The sequence below is a fragment of the Engystomops pustulosus genome, chromosome 1, assembly GCF_040894005.1.
Source record: "Engystomops pustulosus chromosome 1, aEngPut4.maternal, whole genome shotgun sequence".
Classification (NCBI taxonomy): Eukaryota; Metazoa; Chordata; class Amphibia; order Anura; family Leptodactylidae; genus Engystomops; species Engystomops pustulosus.
The window spans coordinates 16,155,282-16,180,531 of record NC_092411.1 but is presented as its reverse complement, the minus strand read 5'-3'; the positions used below and the strand labels follow the sequence as shown (position 1 = coordinate 16,180,531).

The 25,250-nt window shown below is 45.4% G+C and overlaps 1 protein-coding gene across 1 annotated transcript; it reads left to right on the top strand.

Moving 5' to 3' along the window:
- Nucleotides 1-10,484: 10,484 nt before the first annotated feature.
- TXNL1 (thioredoxin like 1) lies at nt 10,485-23,431 on the top strand. The gene is made up of 8 exons (XM_072134027.1): nt 10,485-10,704; nt 15,605-15,701; nt 15,827-16,000; nt 16,918-17,040; nt 18,555-18,624; nt 19,620-19,792; nt 20,935-21,039; nt 23,180-23,431. Exons 1-8 carry the CDS (start codon nt 10,607-10,609, stop codon nt 23,207-23,209), a joined length of 870 nt encoding a protein of 289 aa, XP_071990128.1. The 5' UTR covers nt 10,485-10,606; the 3' UTR covers nt 23,210-23,431.
- The last annotated feature ends 1,819 nt before the right edge of the window (nt 23,432-25,250 follow it).

Here is a 25,250-nt window from a genome sequence, read left to right as displayed (position 1 = left end):
GGGGGGGGGGCGGCTTGGCCGTAAGAAAACCCGGATTCGGAAAAATCGCAACATGTAAAAAAAAAAAGTGTTGCTTGACACGCGCTTACTTGCACCCAGCGTAGGGCGGTGAACTTCAGTGCACTCCGACGGAATTCAGCGCAGCAGCGACACCTGGTGGACATCGGGCGCACTACCTTAGTGAATCGCCGGAAGACCGGAATCCTCCACTGGGAATGCGCCGCTGGATCGCGCCTGGACCGGGTAAGTAAATGTGCCCCATAATGTCACATACAACACACCAGTCTGAACAGGTAGTCTCACTGAGACTACTTTATGAGCCAAACTGTGATACTTCAGTTGTCCTGTAGTGGCCACTGTCGGGGAAATGTATGATTGGCCTCAAGCGATCAGATGATTGACAGATCAAGTCTATTAAAAATTGGTGGAGGATCAGTTACAGGTAAAATGTTGAACCATTGGTTAAGTAAAAAAGTGGTGTGCTCTACATAGAAGAGATATATACGGCAAGTGTTTACGGCTCTGTAATGTCCACCCATAGGGGTCTGTATAGCTGGTTTACTATTCCAATGGTTGGACGATACTATCAAATATCAGATGTTCTGAGCATAGAACCCACACAGTGGACCCAGGCAGCTCCTCCACATCCAGGTTCTGGGAGCCTCGGGGGAGGCTACAGCTGTAGATACATCATGTGATTGTAAAGCAGAGCGAAGGGTTACAGTTTTATATACAATGTTTTATAAATAATGTAAATAAAAGTGATATAAGCCAATCAGAGTGTGCGCTGGTTATATTGTGTGTCCACTTTCCCTTTGTGTGGAAGGCTCCTAAGAAGACCATGATTAGGGAGGACATAGGGACATCAAAGAGAGGGGGATTCTGCGCTCTTGTTCAAAAATCATTCTATGTAAGACAGGTGCGTCTTATATGGAAGTCATTCCTCTAAATGGCAGCGGATTACCCAGGCAAAACTCCAGCTAGAAGTCAGACATGAGAGCTCAATGCTGTGCCAAAGCCCTAAGAGAAGCTACAATCCTGGAATATTAATCCATATATCACAGTCCTGCTGCTACTAACAATATACACAGAGGTAAGAATACACATCTCTCCAGGGACATTACATAACACTGGATGCAGAGAGCAAAGAGCACAGCAGTGTGAGGACATGCCCCAATGCACTCAGAGAAGCTACAATCCTGGAATATAAATCCATATATCACAGTCCTGCTCCTACTAACAATATACACAGAGGTAAGAATACACATCTGTCCAGGGACATTACATAACACTGGATGCAGAGAGCAAAGAGCACAGCAGTGTGAGGACATGCCCCCAATGCACTCAGAGAAGCTACAATCCTGGAATATAAATCCATATATCACAGTCCTGCTCCTACTAACAATATACACAGAGGTAGGAATACACATCTGTCCAGGGACATTACATAACACTGGATGCGGAGAGCAAAGAGCACAGCAGTGTGAGGACATGCCCCCAATGCACTCAGAGAAGCTACAATCCTGGAATATAAATCCATATATCACAGTCCAGCTCCTACTAACACAATACACAGAGGTAAGAATACACATCTCTTCAGGGACATTACATAACACTGGATGCAGAGAGCAAAGAGCACAGCAGTGTGAGGACATGCCCCCAATGCACTCAGGGAAGCTACAATCCTGGTATATAAATCCATACATTACAGTCCTGCTGCTACTAACACACAAATATATAATTATACATTTCTCCAGGGACAATACCTAACACTGGCTTCAAGGGTAGACTGGGACCAAGCACATTGGTGCCATAGGCAGACAATAAAAATAGTGCCCCTTATGGTAAAGATTAGACAATTATAGCCTCTTAAGGTCTTTGGAGTCCCGACTCCCCTGGCTTTTTTTGGCGCAAGTGGGCGTGGCCTAACTTTTCCACATTATCCGTCACATTTTTGTGTATTTTTGTATTAGGCGCAAAATTTTGGCGTAAAATAGGCCAGGAAAAAAACTGGTCAGAAAGCAAAATTAAGGCGCAGTCCATGTAACATTTTGGCGCACATCTCATTTTTATGGCAGCAGGACTGATTAGTTCCGTCTACCCATTAATTACTTACAGCTGTGCGCCATTTTAATACATCGGGCTGTGCTTTCAGGAGACTGATCTCCGATGCCGACAGTTAGTAAATCCCCCCCCCACTGTGTTACAATTTTATCGCAGTATATTGCTAATATAGTGATTCACTATTATAGCCTGCCTGCAGCAGACAGTGAAGGTGTAATGACATCCATGGAAGCCCCTCAGAGGCTGTTATAGCAATAGATCAGCCTTCCTGATATCATCACATGTCTGTGTGTCCCTGTCCCATCTCAACTTAAAAAGTTAATACCCACGATGAACAGTATAATAATAAAAAATAATTCCTTAATCACCAAGTTATGGGACCTATTAGATTTGTTCACCCTGGCACTTTAAAGAGGACCTGTCACCGCTTGCAAAGCTGTCCGATGTATTCATGAGGGGGCGGTCCGAGGCGCTGGCTCTTCCTCGGACCGCCCCGCTCGCTCCATAGGCCGGCAGTGACTGCCGCGCGCTAGGCAGCAGTCACCGCCCCTAGCCATGCCCCAACCACGCCCCCTCATGAATACGTCGGACAGCTTTGCGAGCTGTCCGACAATTACATTGTACCCCGCCGCAGTGTTTGATAGCGTTACCGGAGGTTTCCGATAACGCTATCACTCTAACACTGCTGCGTTTGTTCAAGCACTAGTAGCTGCTTACTTTAGTAACATCTCCTAGTGCCGATAAATTGGGTGACAGGTCCTCTTTAAGTATCAGGAACAGGAAGGAGCAGGATTGTGTGTGGTGTGAGAGCCTGATCATGAGGAACAGCAATTAGATGATGGCTACTGCTAACACGACATTGGGCATGAATAACATTAAAGGGAACCTGTCATCAGCAATCAATCTAATAATCCACTACCAGTATATTGTCAAACAGCGTAACACCTTCTAGTTTTTGTTTCTTTCATGACCCAGTGTGGTGGAATCACCAGAAAATCAACTTTGATGTGAGATGTGAATTGGTTGTATAAAGTCAAGTAGGAGGAGAACACTTAACACTGAAGTCAGGGTAGGAGGCGTTCAAAGCAGTGAATGGGACTTTCTGAGGAAGAGAGAGCTTGACTTCAGTGTTGAAATCTCCGCCTCCTTGACTTTATACAACCAGTTTACATCTCACTTCAAAGATGTAACATTAGTTCATGAAAGAAACATGATCTGGAAGGTGTTCAGCTGCTTGGCAACAAACTGGTAGCCTTTAGGTCAATTTCTGATGACAGGTTCCCTTTAAATCTATGCTCATAGCGATTTGCCCATAACAAGTGAATAAAAAAAGATAAAAATATCATTCTATGTTATATGAGCAATATATAAATGACTAATATGACCAGTTTGATCTGGAATAAAATATTTCAAGCTTAAAGGGCACCTACCACCACAAATCTACCTATAAAGGTAGTGGGTGAGTAGGAGGGGTAAAGTGGGTACCGGGGCGTGGAGTAGCCGCCTCATGTAATCTCATATGCGGCTACTCCACGCCCCGGTAGCCGCATAAGTAAATTTAAATATATGTGGAATAAAAGTTACCCAAAAAGTGAGGGGACGTGAGGATTAGCCCTTAAAAGGGCTATCCTCACGTCCCATTGATGCACCTACCACCCGATCTACCTTTATAGGTAGATTTGTGGTGGTAGGTTTCCTTTAAATAAATTAATCACCAAACCAACTCCATCCCCATTATACACAAGAAAAATGTGTATACAAAAGTGTTTTTAAAAAAAAAATTCACTGGGGGTCATTTACTAAGGGCCTGAATAGCGTTTTTACGTCGGGTTACCCGAATTTTACCGTTTTGCGCCGTTTTTCCCTGAATTGCCCCGGGATTTTGGCGCACGCGATCGGATTGTGGCGCATCGGTGCCGGCATGCACTTCACGGAAATCGGGGGGGGGGGGGGGAGGGTGTGGCCATAAGAAAACCCGACGGACTTGGAAAAACCACCGTATTTTAAAAAAGGTGCCGCTTGACACGCGCTTACCTGCACCCAGCCTAGCTTGGTGAACTCCGACGGACTTCAGCGCAGCAGCGACACCTGGTGGACATCGGGCGCACTACCTTAGTGAATCGCTGGAAGACCCGAATCCTCCACTGAGAACGCGCCGCTGGATCGTGACAGGACCGGGTAAGTAAATCTGACCCATTGTAGTAAAAGACGTCTGTGAGCAGAATCTCATGCCAAGCATCGGGAAGGAGCCAATTCTCTATGTAAACACATAAAATAAAGTCCAATGTGTACATAGTCCAACTATTCAGCGTTTCCAATTGTTATTTGAACCAATTATTTATTACGTCTTTGTCGTCTTTCTTATTCCAAACATCCAATCTACACATTCATTAGCGGCGGGCAGTCAGCTGTAACTGCGATTGTGGAGCTCGACATGTCAGTCCTAAAAGCAGAGGTAACACATAACAAATGAATTGAGTATGTTTTATATCTTATATAAGGGCAACAGAAAAGAAACAAAAAAACAATGCTTTGTATAAACTGTGTGAGATTTCAATACATATATATATATATATATATATATATATATAGTTATAGAACAATAGCAAGTAAAGATAATTGATGAAAAAGTGACACAAACCATATAAAATGTGGTACTGAAAAAAGTTAATAAAACAACCCAGTGATTTTGAAAAGTTTCAGAAAGGCAAAGGGACACTCCCTCTTACCAGCCCAAAAAGAGGTTGGCATAGGAGGGCACATACTGTGCACCCATCGCAGTCCCTGAGAGATGATGGATGGCATGGATGCCATAAATGACTTTTTGGAGGAAGGACACATGGATGACATGTGTACGTTATCCTCGATTGACCTATTGGGGCTTATTTGTTAAGGGTCTGCGGAAGGCATTTCGGCTGGGACAGTTATTTAGAAGGGGATTCTGTCGCATGCGATCGTATTTTTGCACAATTGTGCCGGCTTTCATCAGGGGGCGGGCCGTCGGACTATCTGACGGATTCAAACTGAGCCCAAGCACTTACATGCACTGGGAAGAAGAAGGTGAACTCCAGTGGACCTGAGAGGGGAAGTGACACATTGGGGCACATTTACTTACCCCGCCCATTCTCGATCCAGCCGCGCGTTCTCTGCGCTGGATTCGGGTCCAGCCGGGATTTATTAAGGTACCAGGTGGCGCTGCTGCGCTGAAGAGCATCGGAACACACTGGAATACACCGAGCCGGGCTGAGTGAAGGTAAGTGCAATTTTTTCGCGACACATTTTTTTTTAAAATGCGACGGTTTTTCCGAATCCGTTGGGTTTTCGTTCGGCCATGCCCCTGATTTCCGTCGCGTGCATGCCGGCGCCGATGCGCCAAAATCCGATTGCGTGCGCCAAAATCCCGGGGCAATTCAGGGAAAATCGGCAGAAATCGGAAATATTCGGGTAACACGTCGGGAAAACGCGAATTGGGCCCTTAGTAAATGACCCCCATTGTTGTCTCAGGCACAAAAGGTCTCAGGGACCGCGATGGGTGCATGGTGAACGCTTAACCTTTTATGGGTTGGGAGGGAGTGTTTGTGTTCCCCTCTCAAGCTTTTCAAAGCATGCACACGCTCTGGCATGTCAGATGATTGTCCACACTTCTGCCTTCGGAGCGACCCGGCACTGTCCTAGTGCTCCACCGAGAGTTTTCAGTGCCAAAGTAAAGGGTTTTCTCCTATTAATTGTAAGTCCTCTCATTATTTATAAGTGCTATATGTATTGTTCATATATGATTGGTTTATGGTTCAATAACATTTTATTTATGTAATTTGCACATTAACAAGTGTAATAAATTGTGACAAGCAATTCGAAAGTATATGTATCATTGAGTTGAATGCTTAGAATGACAGAATTGAGTGCAAAATGAGATTGAATAAACTGGAACAGAAAAATAACAAAAGGAAAAATCTATCGTGGTCCAGAACAAAAGGGACCATGAACAAAAACTCGGTTAACATGCACAAACAACACAGAGACGCAAGACAACACGAAGGGTAGGATAGAGAGGGGTATGGGTGGAAAGGCAGGGGGGAAGGAGGGGGGTAAGGGGCTGCCCTATATCTAAGAATAGAGTTTTAGGGTGCTAGATCACTAGCCTGTAGCCAGGCTTCCATGGCCGGTTGGGATCTGAAGGAGATGATTGGTTTATATGTCTTTTCATCATGATTATCTTTGCAGGCAGGGAGCAGGTAATGTTAAAGAAACAACTTAAAAGAATTGGAATTAATCAGATTCACGACAAATGCATGTCAGAGGCTATTGGAACCTGTCATCATGTAAAAATGACCTTCCTGATGACAGGTTCCCTTTAAACAATACTATTTGATGACATGTTTTGAAATGCTTCAGATAAGTATTTGAACACTCCCTCCCACCAACCCAAAAAGAGGTTGGAATAGGCGGGCATGTACCAAGCACCCATTGCGGTCCCTGAGACCTGTATGTTAAAAGAACATGATCGAACACAAAATAATTAGGATGCAAAATTAAAAACAATAAGTCAATCAAGAATTTATGCATGTCATCCAATCCAGTACTGTATTTTACTGTATCTAGACTAACCGCAATGGGTGCACAGAACACGCCTCCAACGCCAACCTCTTTTTGGGCTGTTGGGAGGGAGTGTTCAGGTACTCATCTATAGAATTTCAATACCACTGGGCTTTTTTATTTACTTTGGTCTGTATCATAATTTATAGTGTTTACGGAACTTTTTTCACCAATGCCATAAATATACCGCATTCTCTGTCCTCCTCCTATAAATTCTAAAATTAAAACTATATTTGATGAATTGGGTGTATTTAACCCCTGCATTTAGGACTGACATTTTGGATTCCACAATCAGAGTTACAGGTCACTTCCCGCCACTTGTCTGGGTGTTTAGAATAAGAAAATGGACAAAGACGTAATAAATTATTAAGCAACAATGGGATACAATGGGGCTACGTGCACATCGGAATGTGTTGACATGGAGAGTTGGCTCCTCATGGCATATAAATGACTTTTCTTTTTACATAAGCTGAAGTGGCTGAAGAGCTACCGGGGGCGTTACCATAGCACCTCTGGGATCAATGAAGTTTAGTTGTTTTCCCCAGAATTAATAATAAAACATAAAAAACCTCAGAATGCAAGTTGTGATCATTTACAATGACACTGTTTGTGTATTTGTATAGCTTCAAAACCTTGTCCAAGTTTATACTTGAGACTGGATTGTTCTTTGCCATCTGGATTTGTACCACTAGATGGCGCATGTGTCAGGATAACCAGATATCTGTACATTACTGTATTCAGAGGCCGATATATAACAAAATAACACCCCAATAACCCGTCTAGGGGGAGATGCTGAAGGGGGAATGCTCGGGGGTACAGTATTAAGGGGAGATGATAGGGGGTACAGTGTGGAAGGAAGCTGCTTGCGGGGCACAGTATGAATGGAATCTACAGGGGGTATGGAGGGGAGGTACAGTAAGGTGAGAGATACAGTATGAAGGGCATATGGGGGGGGCACAGTATGGAGGGGAGAGGCTGGGGGGCACAGTATGGAGGAGAGATGCTGTGGGGGGGGGCACAGTATGAAGGGAAGATGCTGGGGGGGGCACAGTATGAAGGGAAGATGCTGGGGGGGGCACAGTATGAAGGGAAGATGCTGGGGGGCACAGTATGAAGGGGAAATGCTGGGGGGCACAGTATGAAGGGCAGATGTTGGGGGCACAGTATGAAGGGCAGATGCTGAGGGCACAGTATGAAGGGGAAATGCTTTGGGGCACAGTATAAAGGGGAGATGTTGGGGGCACAGTATGACGGGCAGATGCTGAGGGCACAGTATGAAGGGGAAATGCTTTGGGGCACAGTATAAAGGGGAGATGTTGGGGGCACAGTATGAAGGGCAGATGCTGGGGGGCACAGTATGGAGGGGAGATGCTGGGGGCACAGTATGGAGGGGAGATGCTGGGGGTACAGTACGGAGGGGAGATGCTGGGGGGCACAGTATGAAGGGCAGATGCTGGGGGGCACAGTATGAAGGGGAGATGTTGGGGGCACAGTATGGAGGGGAGATGCTTGGGGCACAGTATGAAGAGGAGATTCTGGGGGCACAGTATGAAGGGGAGATTCTGGGGGCACAGTATGAAGGTCAGATGCTGGGGGGCACAGTATGAAGGGCAGATGCTGGGGGGCACAGTATGAAGGAGAGATGCTGGGGGGCACAGTATGGAGGGGAGATGCTTGGGGCACAGTATGAAGAGGAGATTCTGGGGGCACAGTATGAAGGTCAGATGCTGGGGGGCACAGTATGAAGGGCAGATGCTGGGGGGCACAGTATGAAGGAGAGATTCTGGGGGGCACAGTATGGAGGGGAGATGCTCGGGGCACAGTATGAAGAGGAGATTCTGGGGGCACAGTATGGAGGGGAGATGCTGGGGGGCACAGTATGGAGGGGAGATGCTGGGGGGCACAGTATGGAGGGGAGATGCTGGGGGCACAGTATGGAGGGGAGATGCTGGGGGGCACAGTATGGAGGGGAGATGCTGGGGGCACAGTATGGAGGGGAGATGCTGGGGGCACAGTATGGAGGGGAGATGCTGGGGGGCACAGTATGGAGGGGAGATGCTGGGGGGCACAGTATGGAGGGGAGATGCTGGGGGGCACAGTATGGAGGGGAGATGCTGGGGGCACAGTATGAAGGAGAGATTCTGGGGGGCACAGTATGGAGGGGAGATGCTGGGGGCACAGTATGGAGGGGAGATGCTGTGGGGGGGGCACAGTATGGAGGGGAGATGCTGGGGGGCACAGTATGGAGGGGAGATGCTGTGGGGGGGCATAGTATGGAGGGGAGATGCTGGGGGGCACTGTATGAAGGGCAGATGCTGGGGGGCACAGTATGGAGGGCAGATACTGGGGGGCACAGTATGGAGGGCAGATACTGGGGGTACAGTATGGAGGGCAGATACTGGGGGTACAGTATGGAGGGCAGATACTGGGGGGCACAGTATGGAGGGCAGATACTGGGGGGCACAGTATGGAGGGCAGATACTGGGGGTACAGTATGAAGGGCAGATGCTGGGGGGCACAGTATGGAGGGCAGATACTGGGGGTACAGTATGGAGGGGAGATGCTGGGGGGGCACAGTATGGAGGGGAGATGCTGTGGGGGGGGCACAGTATGGAGGGGAGATTCTGGGGGTACAGTATGGAGGGGAGATGCTGGGGGGGGCACAGTATGAAGGAGAGATGCTGGGGGGCGGGCACAGTATGGAGGGGAGATGCTGGGGGGCACAGTATGAAGAAGAGATGCTGGGGGGCGGGCACAGTATGGAGGGGAGATGCTGGGGGGCACAGTATGAAGAAGAGATGTTGGGGGGCGGGCACAGTATGAAGAAGAGATGCTGGGGGGCGGGCACAGTATGGAGGGGAGATGCTGGGGGGCACAGTATAAAGAAGAGATGTTGGGGGGCGGGCACAGTATGAAGAAGAGATGTTGGGGGCGGGCACAGTATGGAGGTGAGATGCTGTGGGGGGGGCACAGTATGGAGGGGAGATGCTGGGGGGGGCACAGTATGGAGGGGAGATGCTGGGGGGCACAGTATGGAGGGGAGATGCTGGGGGGCACAGTATGGAGGGGAGATGCTGGGGGGCACAGTATGGAGGGGAGATGCTGGGGGGCACAGTATGGAGGGGAGATGCTGGGGGGCACAGTATGGAGGGGAGTCTACAGGACTCCGGTGGTTGTTTCCAGAGCCCCTCAACAGGCTGCTACAATGAGCAGAGGGAGGAGGGAGAGAGAGCAGGATAAGGGTGAGACATGTTCTGTTCATTGTGTAACTACAGCTCTACTAACGCCCCAGAGCCCTCATTAGCATAATTATAAAAGTTGATGTTAGAAGGAAGGAGGCCATAGATAACACATATAAGAAGATGACCACAGTCTCGGTGCCTGGATCTTTGAGCAATGTCCCCGGTTTATCCGGATGGATTTTAATGGGAGATTTCCAATAAGACAAAAACTATATAAATGTGTTTCCATGATCCCACTGACACTAAGAGCAAAGGGAATGTGCCAGTTACAGACCTAAATCCAAGTTTGGAAGAAAACTCCAATTCCATACATTGGAGGTAAAGGGTAAAATACCATTACATGTATATCAGCTAACACCTCATGGGATCATTCGTTTAACATCCCCATAATCCTCTGCAACTTTAATTGTGCAGTTTTGTCCCCCAAATCCGCCATTTTCCCGAAGCCCTATAGAAAGAAATAGATGGGCGAACAAAAATAGATGAACAAAAGTCACGTGACCTCGCGTGAATCACGTGGCTGTACGCCAACTCGCATGTTTATAACGTAGGATATGAAAAAGCTGCCAGGGAGTAAAATGGCGATGGCGGCTCGACGTCACGTGACGCACCATGCCGCCGCATTGCATTGTGGGGAGCAAAGGAACAGCCAGGGCCCGGCGTGACGCGGCAGAAACAACTAGTCGTGCTGCCGGTGACTGAGCAACATGGTGGGGGTGAAGGTGATCGCGACGGACGCGGAATTCCAGCCGGAGCTCAGCTCTGCCGGCTCCAGGCTCAGTGTAGTCAAGTTCACCATGAGAGGGTAAGGAGAGAGCAGAGCCCCCGAGACTGCAGCCCGGACCCTCCATAGCTCTTCCTGCATTGTCCTGCACGGCCTCATACAGGGGTCTCCTTATATACAGTGGGTCTATAGATCCTCTATATACAGGGGTCTCCTTATATACAGTGGGGTCTACAGATCCTCTATATACAGGGGTCTCCTTATATACAGTGGGGTCTATAGATCCTCTATATACAGGGGTCTCCTTATATACAGAGGGGTCTATAGATCCTCTATACACAGGGGTCTCCTTATATACAGTGGGGTCTACAGATCCTCTATATACAGGGGTCTCCTTATATACAGTGGGGTCTATAGATCCTCTATATACAGGGGTCTCCTTATATACAGTGGGGTCTACAGATCCTCTATATACAGGGGTCTCCTTATATACAGTGGGGTCTACAGATCCTCTATATACAGGGGTCTCCTTATATACAGTGGGGTCTACAGATCCTCTATATACAGGGGTCTCCTTATATACAGTGGGGTCTATAGATCCTCTATATACAGGGGTCTCCTTATATACAGTGCGGTCTATAGATCCTCTATATACAGGGGTCTCCTTATATACAGTGGGGTCTATAGATCCTTTATATACAGGGGTCTCCTTATATACAGTGGGGTCTATAGATCCTCTATATACAGGGGTCTCCTTATATACAGTGGGGTCTATAGATCCTTTATATACAGGGGTCTCCTTATATACAGTGCGGTCTATAGATCCTCTATATACAGGGGTCTCCTTATATACAGTGGGGTCTATAGATCCTTTATATACAGGGGTCTCCTTCTATGCAGTGGGGTCTATAGATCCTCTATATACAGGGGTCTCCTTATATGCAGTGGGGTCTATAGATCCTCTATATACAGGGGTCTCCTTATATACAGTGGGGTCTATAGATCCTCTATATACAGGGGTCTCCTTATATACAGTGGGGTCTATAGATCCTCTATATACAGGGGTCTCCTTATATACAGTGGGGTCTATAGATCCTCTATATACAGGGGTCTTCTTATATGCAGTGGGGTCTATAGATCCTTTATATACAGGGGTCTCCTTATATATACTGGGGTCTATAGATCCTCTATATACAGGGGTCTCCTTATATACAGTGGGGTCTATAGATCCTCTATATACAGGGGTCTCCTTATATATATAGTGTGGGTCTATAGATCCTCTATATACAGGGGTCTCCTTATATATAGTGTGGGTCTATAGATCCTCTATATACAGGGTCTCCTTATATATACTGGGGTCTATAGATCCTCTGTATACAGGGGACTCCTTATATACAGTGGGGTCTATAGATCCTTTATATACAGGGGTCTCCTTATATACAGTGGGGTCTATAGATCCTCTATATACAGGGGTCTCCTTATATACAGTGGGGTCTATAGATCCTCTATATACAGGGGTCTCCTTATATACAGTGGGGTCTATAGATCCTCTATATACAGGGGTCTCCTTATATACAGTGGGGTCTATAGATCCTCTATATACAGGGGTCTTCTTATATGCAGTGGGGTCTATAGATCCTTTATATACAGGGGTCTCCTTATATACAGTGGGGTCTATAGATCCTCTATATACAGGGGTCTCCTTATATTCAGTGGGGTCTATAGATCCTCTATATACAGGGGTCTCCTTATATATAGTGTGGGTCTATAGATCCTCTATATACAGGGTCTCCTTATATATAGTGTGGGTCTATAGATCCTCTGTATACAGGGGTCTCCTTATATACAGTGGGGTCTATAGATCCTCTATATACAGGGGGCTCCTTATATACAGTGGGGTCTATAGATCCTCTATATACAGGGGTCTCCTTATATACAGTGGGGTCTATAGATCCTTTATATACAGGGGTCTCCTTATATACAGTGGGGTCTATAGTTCCTCTATATACAGGGGTCTCCTTATATACAGTGGGGTTTATAGTTCCTCTATATACAGGGGGCTCCTTATATACAGAGGGGTCTATAGATCCTCTATATACAGGGGTCTCCTTATATATAGTGTGGGTCTATAGATCCTCTGTATACAGGGGTCTCCTTATATACAGTGGGGTCTATAGATCCTCTATATACAGGGGGCTCCTTATATACAGTGGGGTCTATAGATCCTCTATATACAGGGGTCTCCTTATATACAGTGGGGTCTATAGATCCTTTATATACAGGGGTCTCCTTATATACAGTGGGGTCTATAGATCCTCTATATACAGGGGTCTCCTTATATTCAGTGGGGTCTATAGATCCTCTATATACAGGGGTCTCCTTATATACAGTGGGGTCTATAGATCCTCTATATACAGGGGGCTCCTTATATACAGTGGGGTCTATAGTTCCTCTATATACAGGGGTCTCCTTATATACAGTGGGGTTTATAGTTCCTCTATATACAGGGGGCTCCTTATATACAGTGGGGTCTATAGTTCCTCTATATACAGGGGTCTCCTTATATACAGTGGGGTTTATAGTTCCTCTATATACAGGGGGCTCCTTATATACAGTGGTGTATAAATCCTCTGAATACAGGGGTCTCCGTATAAGATGTTGTGGTTTATATATCCTCTATATGGGGGTCTTATATGCTGTGGGGGTCTATAGATCCTCTATATTGGGGTTTTCTTCTATACAAGGGGGTCTATGGGTCTATATATCCCTCTATTTATGGGAGTCTATTTAGGGGGTCTACGCTGTTGTTCTATAGATCTACTATATGAGGGAGGCTCTCCTGATGAGCACCGGTGGTCTTTTATATGTATTCCTGTGATGTATTTTGCTACAGTGTATCAGTGAAGGTAACATGAATCAGTCTGCAGTGCATACAAATGTAACTAATGCTCCACTGTATGAATCCCCATCATATCAGTATAGATCTGTAGCCACCGTACTGTTTCCATTCAGTAATGTCATGTATGTATCAAGTGACTGCACCAGCAGCAGAATAGTGAGTGCAGCTCTGGGGTATAATACTGGATGTAACTCAGGATCAGTACAGGATAAGTAATGTCATGTATGTACACAGTGACTGCACCAGCAGCAGAATAGTGAGTGCAGCTCTGGGGTATAATACTGGATGTAACTCAGGATCAGTACAGGATAAGTAATGTCATGTATGTACACAGTGACTGCACCAGCAGCAGAATAGTGAGTGCAGCTCTGGGGTATAATACTGGATGTAACTCAGGATCAGTACAGGATAAGTAATGTCATGTATGTACACAGTGACTGCACCAGCAGCAGAATAGTGAGTGCAGCTCTGGGGTATAATACTGGATGTAACTCAGGATCAGTACAGGATAAGTAATGTCATGTATGTATCAAGTGACTGCACCAGCAGCAGAATAGTGAGTGCAGCTCTGGGGTATAATACTGGATGTAACTCAGGATCAGTACAGGATAAGTAATGTCATGTATTTATCAAGTGACTGCACCAGCAGCAGAATAGTGAGTGCAGCTCTGGGGTATAATACTGGATGTAACTCAGGATCAGTACAGGATAAGTAATGTCATGTATGTACACAGTGACTGCACCAGCAGCAGAATAGTGAGTGCAGCTCTGGAGTATAATACAGGATGTAACTCAGGATCAGTACAGGATAAGTAATGTCATGTATGTACACAGTGACTGCACCAGCAGCAGAATAGTGAGTGCAGCTCTGGAGTATAATACAGGATGTAACTCAGGATCAGTACAGGATAAGTAATGTCATGTATGTACACAGTGACTGCACCAGCAGCAGAATAGTGAGTGCAGCTCTGGGGTATAATACAGGATGTAACTCAGGATCAGTACAGGATAAGTAATGTCATGTATGTACACAGTGACTGCACCAGCAGCAGAATAGTGAGTGCAGCTCTGGGGTATAATACTGGATGTAACTTAGGATCAGTACAGGATAAGTAATGTCATGTATGTACACAGTGACTGCACCAGCAGCAGAATAGTGAGTGCAGCTCTGGGGTATAATACTGGATGTAACTCAGGATCAGTACAGGATAAGTAATGTCATGTATGTACACAGTGACTGCACCAGCAGCAGAATAGTGAGTGCAGCTCTGGGGTATAATACAGGATGTAACTCAGGATCAGTACAGGATAAGTAATGTCATGTATGTACACAGTGACTGCACCAGCAGCAGAATAGTGAGTGCAGCTCTGGGGTATAATACAGGATGTAACTCAGGATCAGTACAGGATAAGTAATGTCATGTATGTACACAGTGACTGCACCAGCAGCAGAATAGTGAGTGCAGCTCTGGGGTATAATACAGGATGTAACTCAGGATCAGTACAGGATAAGTAATGTCATGTATGTACACAGTGACTGCACCAGCAGCAGAATAGTGAGTGCAGCTCTGGGGTATAATACAGGATGTAACTCAGGATCAGTACAGGATAAGTAATGTCATGTATGTACACAGTGACTGCACCAGCAGCAGAATAGTGAGTGCAGCTCTGGGGTATAATACAGGATGTAACTCAGGATCAGTACAGGATAAGTAATGTCATGTATGTACACAGTGACTGCACCAGCAGCAGAATAGTGAGTGCAGCTCTGGGGTATAATACAGGATGTAACTCAGGATCAGTACAGGATAAGTAATGTCATGTATGTACACAGTGACGGCACCAGCAGCAGAATAGTGAGTGCAGCTCTGGAGTATATTACAGCTGGAGTGTTAGTGGCTGCTGACCCCTTGCACAGTTTGTGTTGCGATCCCCTCGGGTCTATGAATCATCGCTGCTGATCTGGGCTTAGTAGTAAGATGTAGCAGTTAGACTGATCCCTATTAAGCAGCGTGCGTTGCTCCCGTCCTACGTGTGATGGTTCTGTATCCAGTGATCTCATCCTGTGTCTGTGTGTTGCAGGTGCGCCCCCTGTGTCAGGATAGCGCCGGTGTTCACGTCGCTGAGCAATAAGTATCCGCAGGCCGTCTTTTTGGAAGTAGATGTACATCAGTGCCAAGTAAGTGACTGCACCCCCACACTGCTGGGTCCCCTGCACCCCTCATCCCTGCAGTCTGCCCTCCTGTCACTCACATCCACTATAACCATTGGGGGTGGATGATAATTTTATTGTTTACATTTTAGGCTACAGCTGCAGCCAATAACATATCCGCAACGCCCACGTTTTTATTCTTCCGAAATAAAGTAAAAATTGACCAGTACCAAGGAGCGGACGCCTCCGGCCTAGAGGACAAGATCAAGCAGCACCTAGAGAATGATCCGGGGAACAACGAGGACACAGATATTCCAAAAGGCTACGTACGTACAAGACCCTAAAAGTGACCTTATACTGTGGTCGTCAAGCTGTTGTGGGACTACAACTCCCAGCATCTGGATGGCCACAGGTTAATCTAAGCAAAACTATAGAGATATGACTATCCCTTGCACAGTATAAATTGTGGTTCTGGCACCTGGGTCCCCTAACAATCAGCAGGTTCTGGTTTAGGAATCTTATAGAGAACAGAACTGGAAGAAGAGCTCCATTCACTGTGTAGTGGCCGGTGTCTCTAACTGCGCCCAGGTTTCCATTCAGATCAATATTCTTAATGATTGATTCTTCTCTATTCTGAAGACTCGGCTGATTGGTGGGTGTCCTGTTTGTCCCATGTCATCAATGTCCCTAGCTGAAAAACCCCATGTAAAGGGACAGCACCAAGGACTTGTTATCCCCTATCCACTGGATCGATAGTGGTCTCCGTTTATTGGGACTTCCAGCGAATGGCGGTCATGTTCTTGCCATGGGATCAGCATGTGTCCTGCTACTCCATACAATACACTAGGAGTGTCCGAAATTATAGAGCACAACGCTCGTGCGGTGCATGGGAGTGATGGAGATACCTGGCGCTGTGCTCAGCAGTTTCTGACGTTCCCATAGTATTGGATGGAGCAGTAGGACACGCGCTTCACCTGCTCTCAGGGTTGCTGACGGGGAAGGGACACCTCAGCAGTCAGACCCCCACCAATAAGCTAGTTATCCCTAATTCTATGGATATTGGGATAACTTACAAGGTAGGTACCTCCCTGATAGATCAAATCCTTCCATCATAATGGACCTGATCCGCTCCCTTTCAGAGGAATGAGACAGTTTCTGCATTTTCTTGTGTTTGGATCCCCCGGTTCTGCCTCTATGTATCACCTTGTACTAATAATGTGTCTTCTCTTCTTTCCGCCTCCAGATGGATTTAATGCCCTTTATAAATAAAGCTGGTTGCGAATGTCTCAACGAAAGCGACGACCACGGGTTTGAAAACTGTTTACGGAAAGACCCCACGTACCTGGAATCGGACTGCGACGAGCAGGTACCTGTCACGTGTGTATAACGGGTCAGACAAGACGCTGTAACCTCCATGACAATGGTCTCCGTGGACTGTAGTGCTGATGTGTCTGTCCATTGCTTGGAGTTTTGTAACCTCTGTTCCCAAAAAAACATATAGCGACTTAGGGGATAAATATTTTTATCCCTTTATCTATAGATCCAGAAGATTGGCATAACCTGGGACCTGTGAGCGGCTGCTGGGGTCACGTATGGATAACGGGGCCCACGTAATTTAAAGCTTATCAGGCAGGTTGTAGTAGCCTGCCCCCGGCCAGCTGTCCCCGCCAGTCACTGTCTGTATACAGAGGGGATGTCACACTGGCAGCTGCGCCTCTATAGCGGCTGCACACACTGACATCAGAGCCCCTGTATATACACAGGACCAGCAGAACTTTGTCCTATAAGTTAATTCTGGACATCCCCTTTAAAAGAAACCAGTCATATAAATCCAACTTACTCATAGCTCCAGGCACCGTGATCTTCCTATATTTGTTGTCCTTGTCCGCCTTCCCTCTAAAATCAAATGCATCCAATAAGCGTTCCATCTTCCAATAAAATTATGCTAATAAATCTGAAGGGCTGTGGGAGCGTTACCAGAGCCCCTCCATGCTGAAGATTCACAGGCTTTTACACTGTGCAGCAGTGGGAAGGGGGAGACAGTGCAACAGCATGTGAAGCTACAGCACTAAGGGGCTCTGTTAACAACTCCACCAAGAGTCCTTCTGGCTCATTGGCATAATGGTAAATGTCGATTTTTAGAAGGAGGCCAGGGATAATCTATGTATCATCGGCAACTAGACCCTGTATGGATCCAGTGCCTTGTGGAGGGGGGGGGGGGGTTACAAAGAAAGTTCAAACTTCAAAAGATCTAGTGATCCCATTTTACCTCAAACAAAAAGAAAAATCAATAAACCTATTCCTAAACACGTTGGGTATCGCAACGTCCCAATATTACTGATCTATGAAAATATAAAAACAGTTATTCCTGGTGGTAAATCCTGTGATAGGGGAAAAAAAAAACCAAAACCTTGAAATGTCTGAATTGAACCTCTTTTGCCCTTTTTCTTCATAAAAAGTACTAAAAAAGTTGTAGAATCCTCAAAATTTTACCACTGAAAAAAAGACAAAAGACGCCTTACACGACGAGTGGGTAACTGAATTATGAAAATGTTCAAAATTATGGCTGCTTTTTTCCCCCGTTTTTAAATTTTGGTTTTTTCCAGCTTTCTGGTCCATTGCACGGAGTTTTAGATGTGACCCTTGGAAGTTAAAATGGTTATGCAGAAACTGCACCCCGCGCAGCCTCGTGCAGACACCAAAAAATGGTTTTGGCTTGTGAAAGAGGGGAGCAAAAAACAGAAAAGGGCACGGGCAGCGCTGAGGGGGGGGGGGGGGAAAGTACTTGCATGCTCTGCCCTGTATCAGCCTCTGGCCCGGTCCGTGTATATTGTACGTTATCTTCCGCTGTAAGTGACTCTGATCTCTCTTCTCCCGCAGCTCCTCATCACTGTAGCTTTCAACCAACCTGTGAAGTTGTACTCCATGAAGCTCCAGGGTCCTGATAACGGTGAGTTGTTGCCTCTTGTTATGTGCAGTTTATTCATGTGACATCTTCCATGTATCATCTTGTTGCTTGTAAAATCTCCTCTTTTAGGAGCCCTTAAAGTGGACGCACAATCTGCAGCCATATCAGCCATTGCATCTATAAAAATAGTTACAGATTTTTGAAGGTTCATATTATAAATTAACGAAAAAAAGTCTGTCCTTAAGGGGCTAATTACAAAAACAAAGAATTCTCCAAAGTCTCCGCCCCCTACTCCATTCTCTCTCTGGTGCGCCATGCTGGCGTGCTCATGGTCTGCACTTACTGCTAGTGTTTCTTTATTACTGCTAATGGAAGTTTGCTCTGAAGTTCTCCAATTGCTTGTTGTTTTCGTTGGTGAAAATTGTTCTCCCTTCTTGAGATCTGCAGAATATTTTGTTAGGGAGCCAGCATTAAAAAAATGGTAAAGGTTGTATGGTGGTGTTGGGTGTGTATATATATCTATATCCAGTCTCTGTCTGCGGGCACTAGGAAGGGAAGCTGAGGCCATTTCTACATTCAAATGTTTAATTATGTTCAGTGTATACATTTGCATGCAGCTGGCTCCCTCTAGTGGTTGTGGCAGGTAGCCACTTTTTTTTAATTTTTTTTTTTTATTATATAGTATATCCGAGTCTCAACTTAGGAGCCTGTATCTGTATGGTATTTATGGCTCATCACATGAGACCGGGATAGCTTTTTTTAAAGGGGTTGCCCAGGAATGCCACTTACCTAAGCACCCCAGCTGTTTGACAAGGTGTACCAAGCCCCAGATGCCCATACCCCATTACCGCCAACATGATCACAGCTCCAAACCAAAAATGACCAGTTTTTAAAACCCTTTAAAAAAAACATTTTGGTTGAAGCAAGCAGTGCAAACCTGACCATCTGAAAACAGGATTTCGAAAAATCGCCCCGCCCCCCTGTTTAAGTGGTTAACTCAAACTTTTTTTTTTTTTTTTTTTTTTCACCCCTTGCAGGTCAAGGTCCAAAGTATGTAAAAATCTTCATCAACCTCCCGCGCTCCATGGATTTTGATGAAGCGATGAGGAGTGAACCCACCCAAGCCCTGGAGCTGACGGCGGATGACATAAAGGAGGACGGTATCATACAGCTCCGCTACGTCAAGTTCCAGAATGTAAACAGTGTCACGGTGAGTGGGCGTGTTTTTGAAGGAAATCTGCAAACAACATCCCTCATGATAAACCAGGGACATTACTCATAGATCCAGGCACCGGGACTGTGGTATCTTCTTATGTTTGTTATCCATGGCCTCCTTCCTTTTTAATATCAACTTTTACAATTATGTTAATGAGCTCAAAGGCTCTGTGGGTGTTAGGTGAGCCCCTCAGTGCTGCAGATTCACAAGCTGTTACACTTGCACTGAGGGGGCACAGTGTAGCAGCCTGTGAAGATGCAGCACGTAGAGGCTCAGGTAACACAACGTTCTTCTAAAAGTTTGTTAGAAGGAAGGCGGCCATGGATAACAAATATAAGAAGATACCACAGTCCCGGTGCCTGGATCTATGAGTAATGTCCCTGGTTTATCAGGATGGATTCTGATGGGAGATTTCATTTTAAGGGGAATGGACCCCTCCACCAGCTCCATGTCCTTATGCCGACTTCTGCTGGAGAAGAGTCACAATGGGTGGAAATAGGGTTCTGTTCACATTGCAGGGTTTTCATTGGGCCCTGGTTGCATATTCCATTAATTTAAAGGATTTCATCCTATAATGGCAGGGAATGGGATAAGTGTCCAATAGTTGGGGGTCCCCTGTAATGAGAGTATTGGAGTTTCTGGGATGGATTTGGGGGACTTGTGGTTGCGGTAGGACCTCTAGCAGTCCCGCTTAGAGGTAATGTACATCAATGAGGTTGTGCCATGTGGACCTCACCATTGGCTATGCTGGGGCTCAGTCCTCCAGGGGTTAACAGAGACTTTGTGGTCACTAGGGTCCACTGTGTGAAGGTCCTTTATCTTTGCGTGGGGCTCATTAACTTGCTTCATTGCTCCCGCTTCTCACAGATGAATTATTTTTAGGTCTCGATTTCCGCTCCAGTCTTTATATATGGCATTCTGCGGCGCACAGGTGGCCGCTGCGCTGTGACATTGCGAGGACACTTTCAATTTGTGAAATCTGTGAAATTTGTTAGGCCCAATTTATGTGTCGACTAATTAAATTATGTCTTTTATTGCTCGGCCACCTGATCCCACAAAAGTGGCGTTCACAGCCGATTTCTCCGCGCTATCCCCCTGCGTCCCGCCTGACCGTCCGCTCATCTTTCTTCTTTCAGCTATTTGTCCAGTCCAATCAGGGTGACGAGGAGGCGACAAGAATCACGTACTTCACTTTTATCGGGACCCCCGTGCAGGCGACGAATATGAACGACTTCAAGAGGGTGAGTGAGGGGGAGGGGAGAGAGGACGGCCCGCGTCACAAATTATAGTTTTATGTAATTCCTATATAATGTTTACAAAATATGAGGTGCTCACGTACCCCGGTAAGACCATGTAACAGCCTTTGAAGCTACAGCACAGAGGGGCACTGGTAATGCCCCCCTGGCACACTTATTCATACACCCATGCACTGTGACTATGGTAATCTTCTTATATTTGTTATCCATGGCCTCCTTCCTTCTAAGATCAATTATTATAATTATGCAAAGGAGCTAGAAGGACTCTGGGGAGCCCTACCAGAGCTCATCTGTGCTGCAGCTTTGCAGGCTTTTACTCCATTACCTCTCCCTGATGTAATCTCACTGCAGTACGGGGAGGGAGGGGGAAAGGGGGAAGTGTTCCTTGTAACAGCTTGTGAAGCTACAGCACGGAAGGGCTCTGGTAACACTTCCCAGAGCCCATCTAGTACATTAGCATAATTGTAAAAGTTGATGTTAGAAGGAAGGAGGCCATGGATAACATATAAGAAGATACCACAGTCCCGGTGCCTGGATCTATGAGTAATGTCCCTGGTTTATCAGGATGGATTGTGATGGTGAATTTCCTTTAACAAAAAAAAATCCTGCAAGTAACACTAGGGGGCACTAACCGTGCCGGAGTTATACATTTTATACAGTTTAAGGGACTTTATAATGTTAGGTTGTTGCCCTTACAATAGAATAGGCCCAACCCCTATTCTCTTCATTGGTGTGACCTCCTCCAATCACATTAGGGGCTTTACAATCCGACTTCAGTCCTCTCTGTAGAGGGCGGGTGTCTGGTGTATTATTAACAAAAATCCTAAACCTCTGTCCAAAAATGTCTGATCTATCAAAATCCCCAAATTATTATCTCGGTCAGTGAACACCCTAACAGTGGAATAAAATCCCTCAAAATACATAAATATATATATATTTTTTTGTCAATTTCTTTGGATTTGGTTTCCCCCAGTACATTGCACTGAATATTAAAAACTGACACTGGCTTTGGGAAGGATAGGATCTAAATGAGTTATCGGAAATCTACCATCCGAATTTCATCATGATAAACCAGGGACATTACCACAGTCCCGGTACCTGAATCTATGGATAATCTTATATTGGTTATCCACGGCCGCCTTAATTGTAAAATCAGCTTTTAAAATTATGCTGATGAGTGGGTACGGCTGTAGGGGTGATACTGGAGCCCCTCTCTGCTGTAGCTTCACAAACTGTTAAACTGTAAAGTAAGAAGAAATGTGCTCCAACCTTTTGAAAACCACATTCCTTTATTCCAACATGTTAAAAAAAAAAAAAAAGGGGGGGGGGGGGTGTACATCCGATAAAGTAGGTGGACCTATGCGATTCGATCCTTTACATATGGCTCTTAGTGATGGTCTTGTTGTTAAACTATGCAGCAGCAAGTACTAGGCTCCCCATTCCCCCTTCATTTCCTATGATCTCTGCAGCAGTGAGCAGACAGTGGGAGGGGGAAGTTCTGCTGCTGCACAGTGTAACAGCCCTGTGCAGCTATAGCACAGACATGTAACATGTCTATATCCTTTCAGGGTCATTAACACAAGTTACTAGAGCCTCTCCAAGCTGTAGCTGCACAGGCTGTTACACTGCAGGATCATTTCCACCCTCTCACTAGGTGCTCACCCCTGCCGAGATTACAGGAAAAGCAGGGGGAGACCTGCTGCTGCACACTGTAACAGCTTGTGAATCCAGAGCACATTTTCAGACTCATTAGCATAATTATAAAAGTAATTTTTTTTAGAATTAAATATGCCATGGATAACAAATATAAGAAGATTACCACATTCACGGTGCCTGAATCTGTGTCCTTTGCTTGGTTTAGCTGCGAAGGTTCCTTAACAATAATTTTTAAAAAACAAAATCTGTGAAGGTTCTAGTTGTACCAAATACCGTGTGGTTGTGTGTGGCTCCTACTGCAGCCAGTTGTTTTGGTCAGTCACAGGACAAGGTGGAGCAGACATGTCCCATACAGAGATTTTTTTTTAAAAACAAAAAAATTTTTTTAACTTTATTTTCGTCAATAGTTAAATGGTCAATGCAATTTATTTTTTTAACTAATATTTTTGTAACCTGTTTTCTCCTGCAGGTTGTAGGCAAGAAAGGAGAGAGTCACTGAGCAGATGTCGGACACCCGGAAAGTTACCGTAACCCCAGTTTCGGGTCATCACAACACAAGCATTTTTTTTTCCCCCGAAAGATTTAAATGTTCCATTCAGAAAAAAATAAAAATTTCCCAAATAAACCATTTGCTTTTTGTTAAGCCGAGTTTCAGAACTGTGATTTTATTGGACCTGGCTCTGCCCTTTGTAAATAAATAGGACTACTTTTTGCCAAACGACTTTTGTGTGTCTGAGGATTTTAATGTGCGCCTTGTGTGTCATTGTACAGTCCGGGTCCTGTTAATATGCCGACAGCTATTGTTCTCTGGTGTCGCTGTACTCAATAGGGGCTGGTAAAAGGAAGAAAAGGGACCATGGGAAGGGGGATGTTTTAACTACAGGGTAAAGCTAAAATTTCTTGACCCCCTTTTAGCTTAGAAAATGCCACATCTGATCTCCCACCTGGTAATGGGTCAGCGAATATCTTTTCGGCTATGTACGGAAAACGGCGGCCATCTTGAAAACCACCATATTGAATCAAGGGCCAATTGTCAACAGCGAAATCCTCCATAGATTCTCATACGGCTTCATAAAGATCCAGAATCTTCAGTCCTGTGATCAGCACCGGGGACAACACGTCACGTAGCTGTGCATCACAGGGTACGTTCCTGGTTGAAGTCTTCCGTGGGAGGTCTTGACTCATCAAATGTACTTCCCTAATGTAGGTAGGTCTCCCTCTCTACTCTACAGATGTGTGTAGGAGTCCTGAGGATAACGTCTTAAAGCTGGGGGAGCTGATGGGAATATGTGGAAGATTTATTAAAGCACAAATACATTTTTGGGGATAAAGGAATATATAAAACACATGTGACCATGCAATAAATGTCTGGTAGAGCCGCCTCCTTATGTCTCCTATGATAATGATTACAGTACAGGCAGTCCCTGGGTTACATACAAGATGGGGTCTGTAGGTTTGTTCTTAAGTTGAATTTGTATGTAAGTCAGAACTGTAAATGTTATAATTGTAATCCCAGACAGAATTTTTTTGGTTTCTGTGACAAATGGATTTTAAAAATGTTGCGTTGTCATAAGAACCAGGAGTAACAATAAATCCTAATTACAGACGCCTGTGATAACTGTTATAGCTGATTATTGTAGCCTAAGGATAAAGTACAATAAATTACCAATATCCAGAGGTCCGTTTGTAACTAGTCTGTCGTCTTTAAGTCGGGTGTTCTTAAGTAGGGGACCGTCTTTATATGTCTTTTATTTGATTCCTTGTCTCACCCTATAATAAGAAAGGCAGGTCTAACATCTTCATAATAATAAACAATTGGTAGTTATTCCTCCTTGTCTCTCTAAATATTATTATTATCATTATTATTAATACTAATAATACAGGTAGTGCTGCCTCCCTGTCTCCCCCTTAATAATAATAAAAAAAAGTTAGTGTTCCCTCCTTGTCTTTTCATATGATAAAAAGTTACAGGCAGTAAGTGCTACCTCCTTGCTCTCTGTATGATAATACAATCACTGGTAGAACGGCCGCCTCGTGTCTCCTAATATGATTATATGGACTGTCCCCGGGTTACGTACAAGATAGGTTCTTAAGTTGAATTTGTGTACAAGTCAAGAACAGCTATATTTAGTAAGTGTAACTCCAGACAAATTGCGGCACATTTACTAAGAACAGTGCAGTGTGCAGTGACCTATGTAGTGTGCAGGGGGCGCCAGATTCAGGATTTCTGGTGCACGTTCTTCATGAGTCTGGCACCCCCTGCACTGCTCCGCCAGAGGGCACCAACTTTTTTTTGGTGCACCTTTACCATAGGGGGTGCAACATAATTCTGTTGGACTTTGCATGTTAAATGCGGTGCGCGGTCCTAGTTGTAAGCAGCTCCTAGTGCAGTGATGGCTAACCTATGACACGCCTGTCAGTGCTGACACGCCTAGCCATTTTCAGTGACACACGGCCACCGGAGAGCTAAGTATCATCCTCGGCTCCTACACGGCCAGGTGCAGTATCCGGGAGGCTGAGAGATTGTCATGCACTGAGCT

Excerpts from the sequence above, each read along its gene's own strand:
- TXNL1 (XM_072134027.1), top strand. The coding sequence starts at position 10,607 with ATGGTGGGGGTGAAGGTGATCGCGACGGACGCGGAATTCCAGCCGGAG. Across the intron at positions 16,001-16,917 it reads CAGATATTCCAAAAGGCTAC|ATGGATTTAATGCCCTTTAT; the intron begins GTACGTACAAGA and ends TTCCGCCTCCAG. Across the intron at positions 21,040-23,179 it reads ATATGAACGACTTCAAGAGG|GTTGTAGGCAAGAAAGGAGA; the intron begins GTGAGTGAGGGG and ends TTTCTCCTGCAG.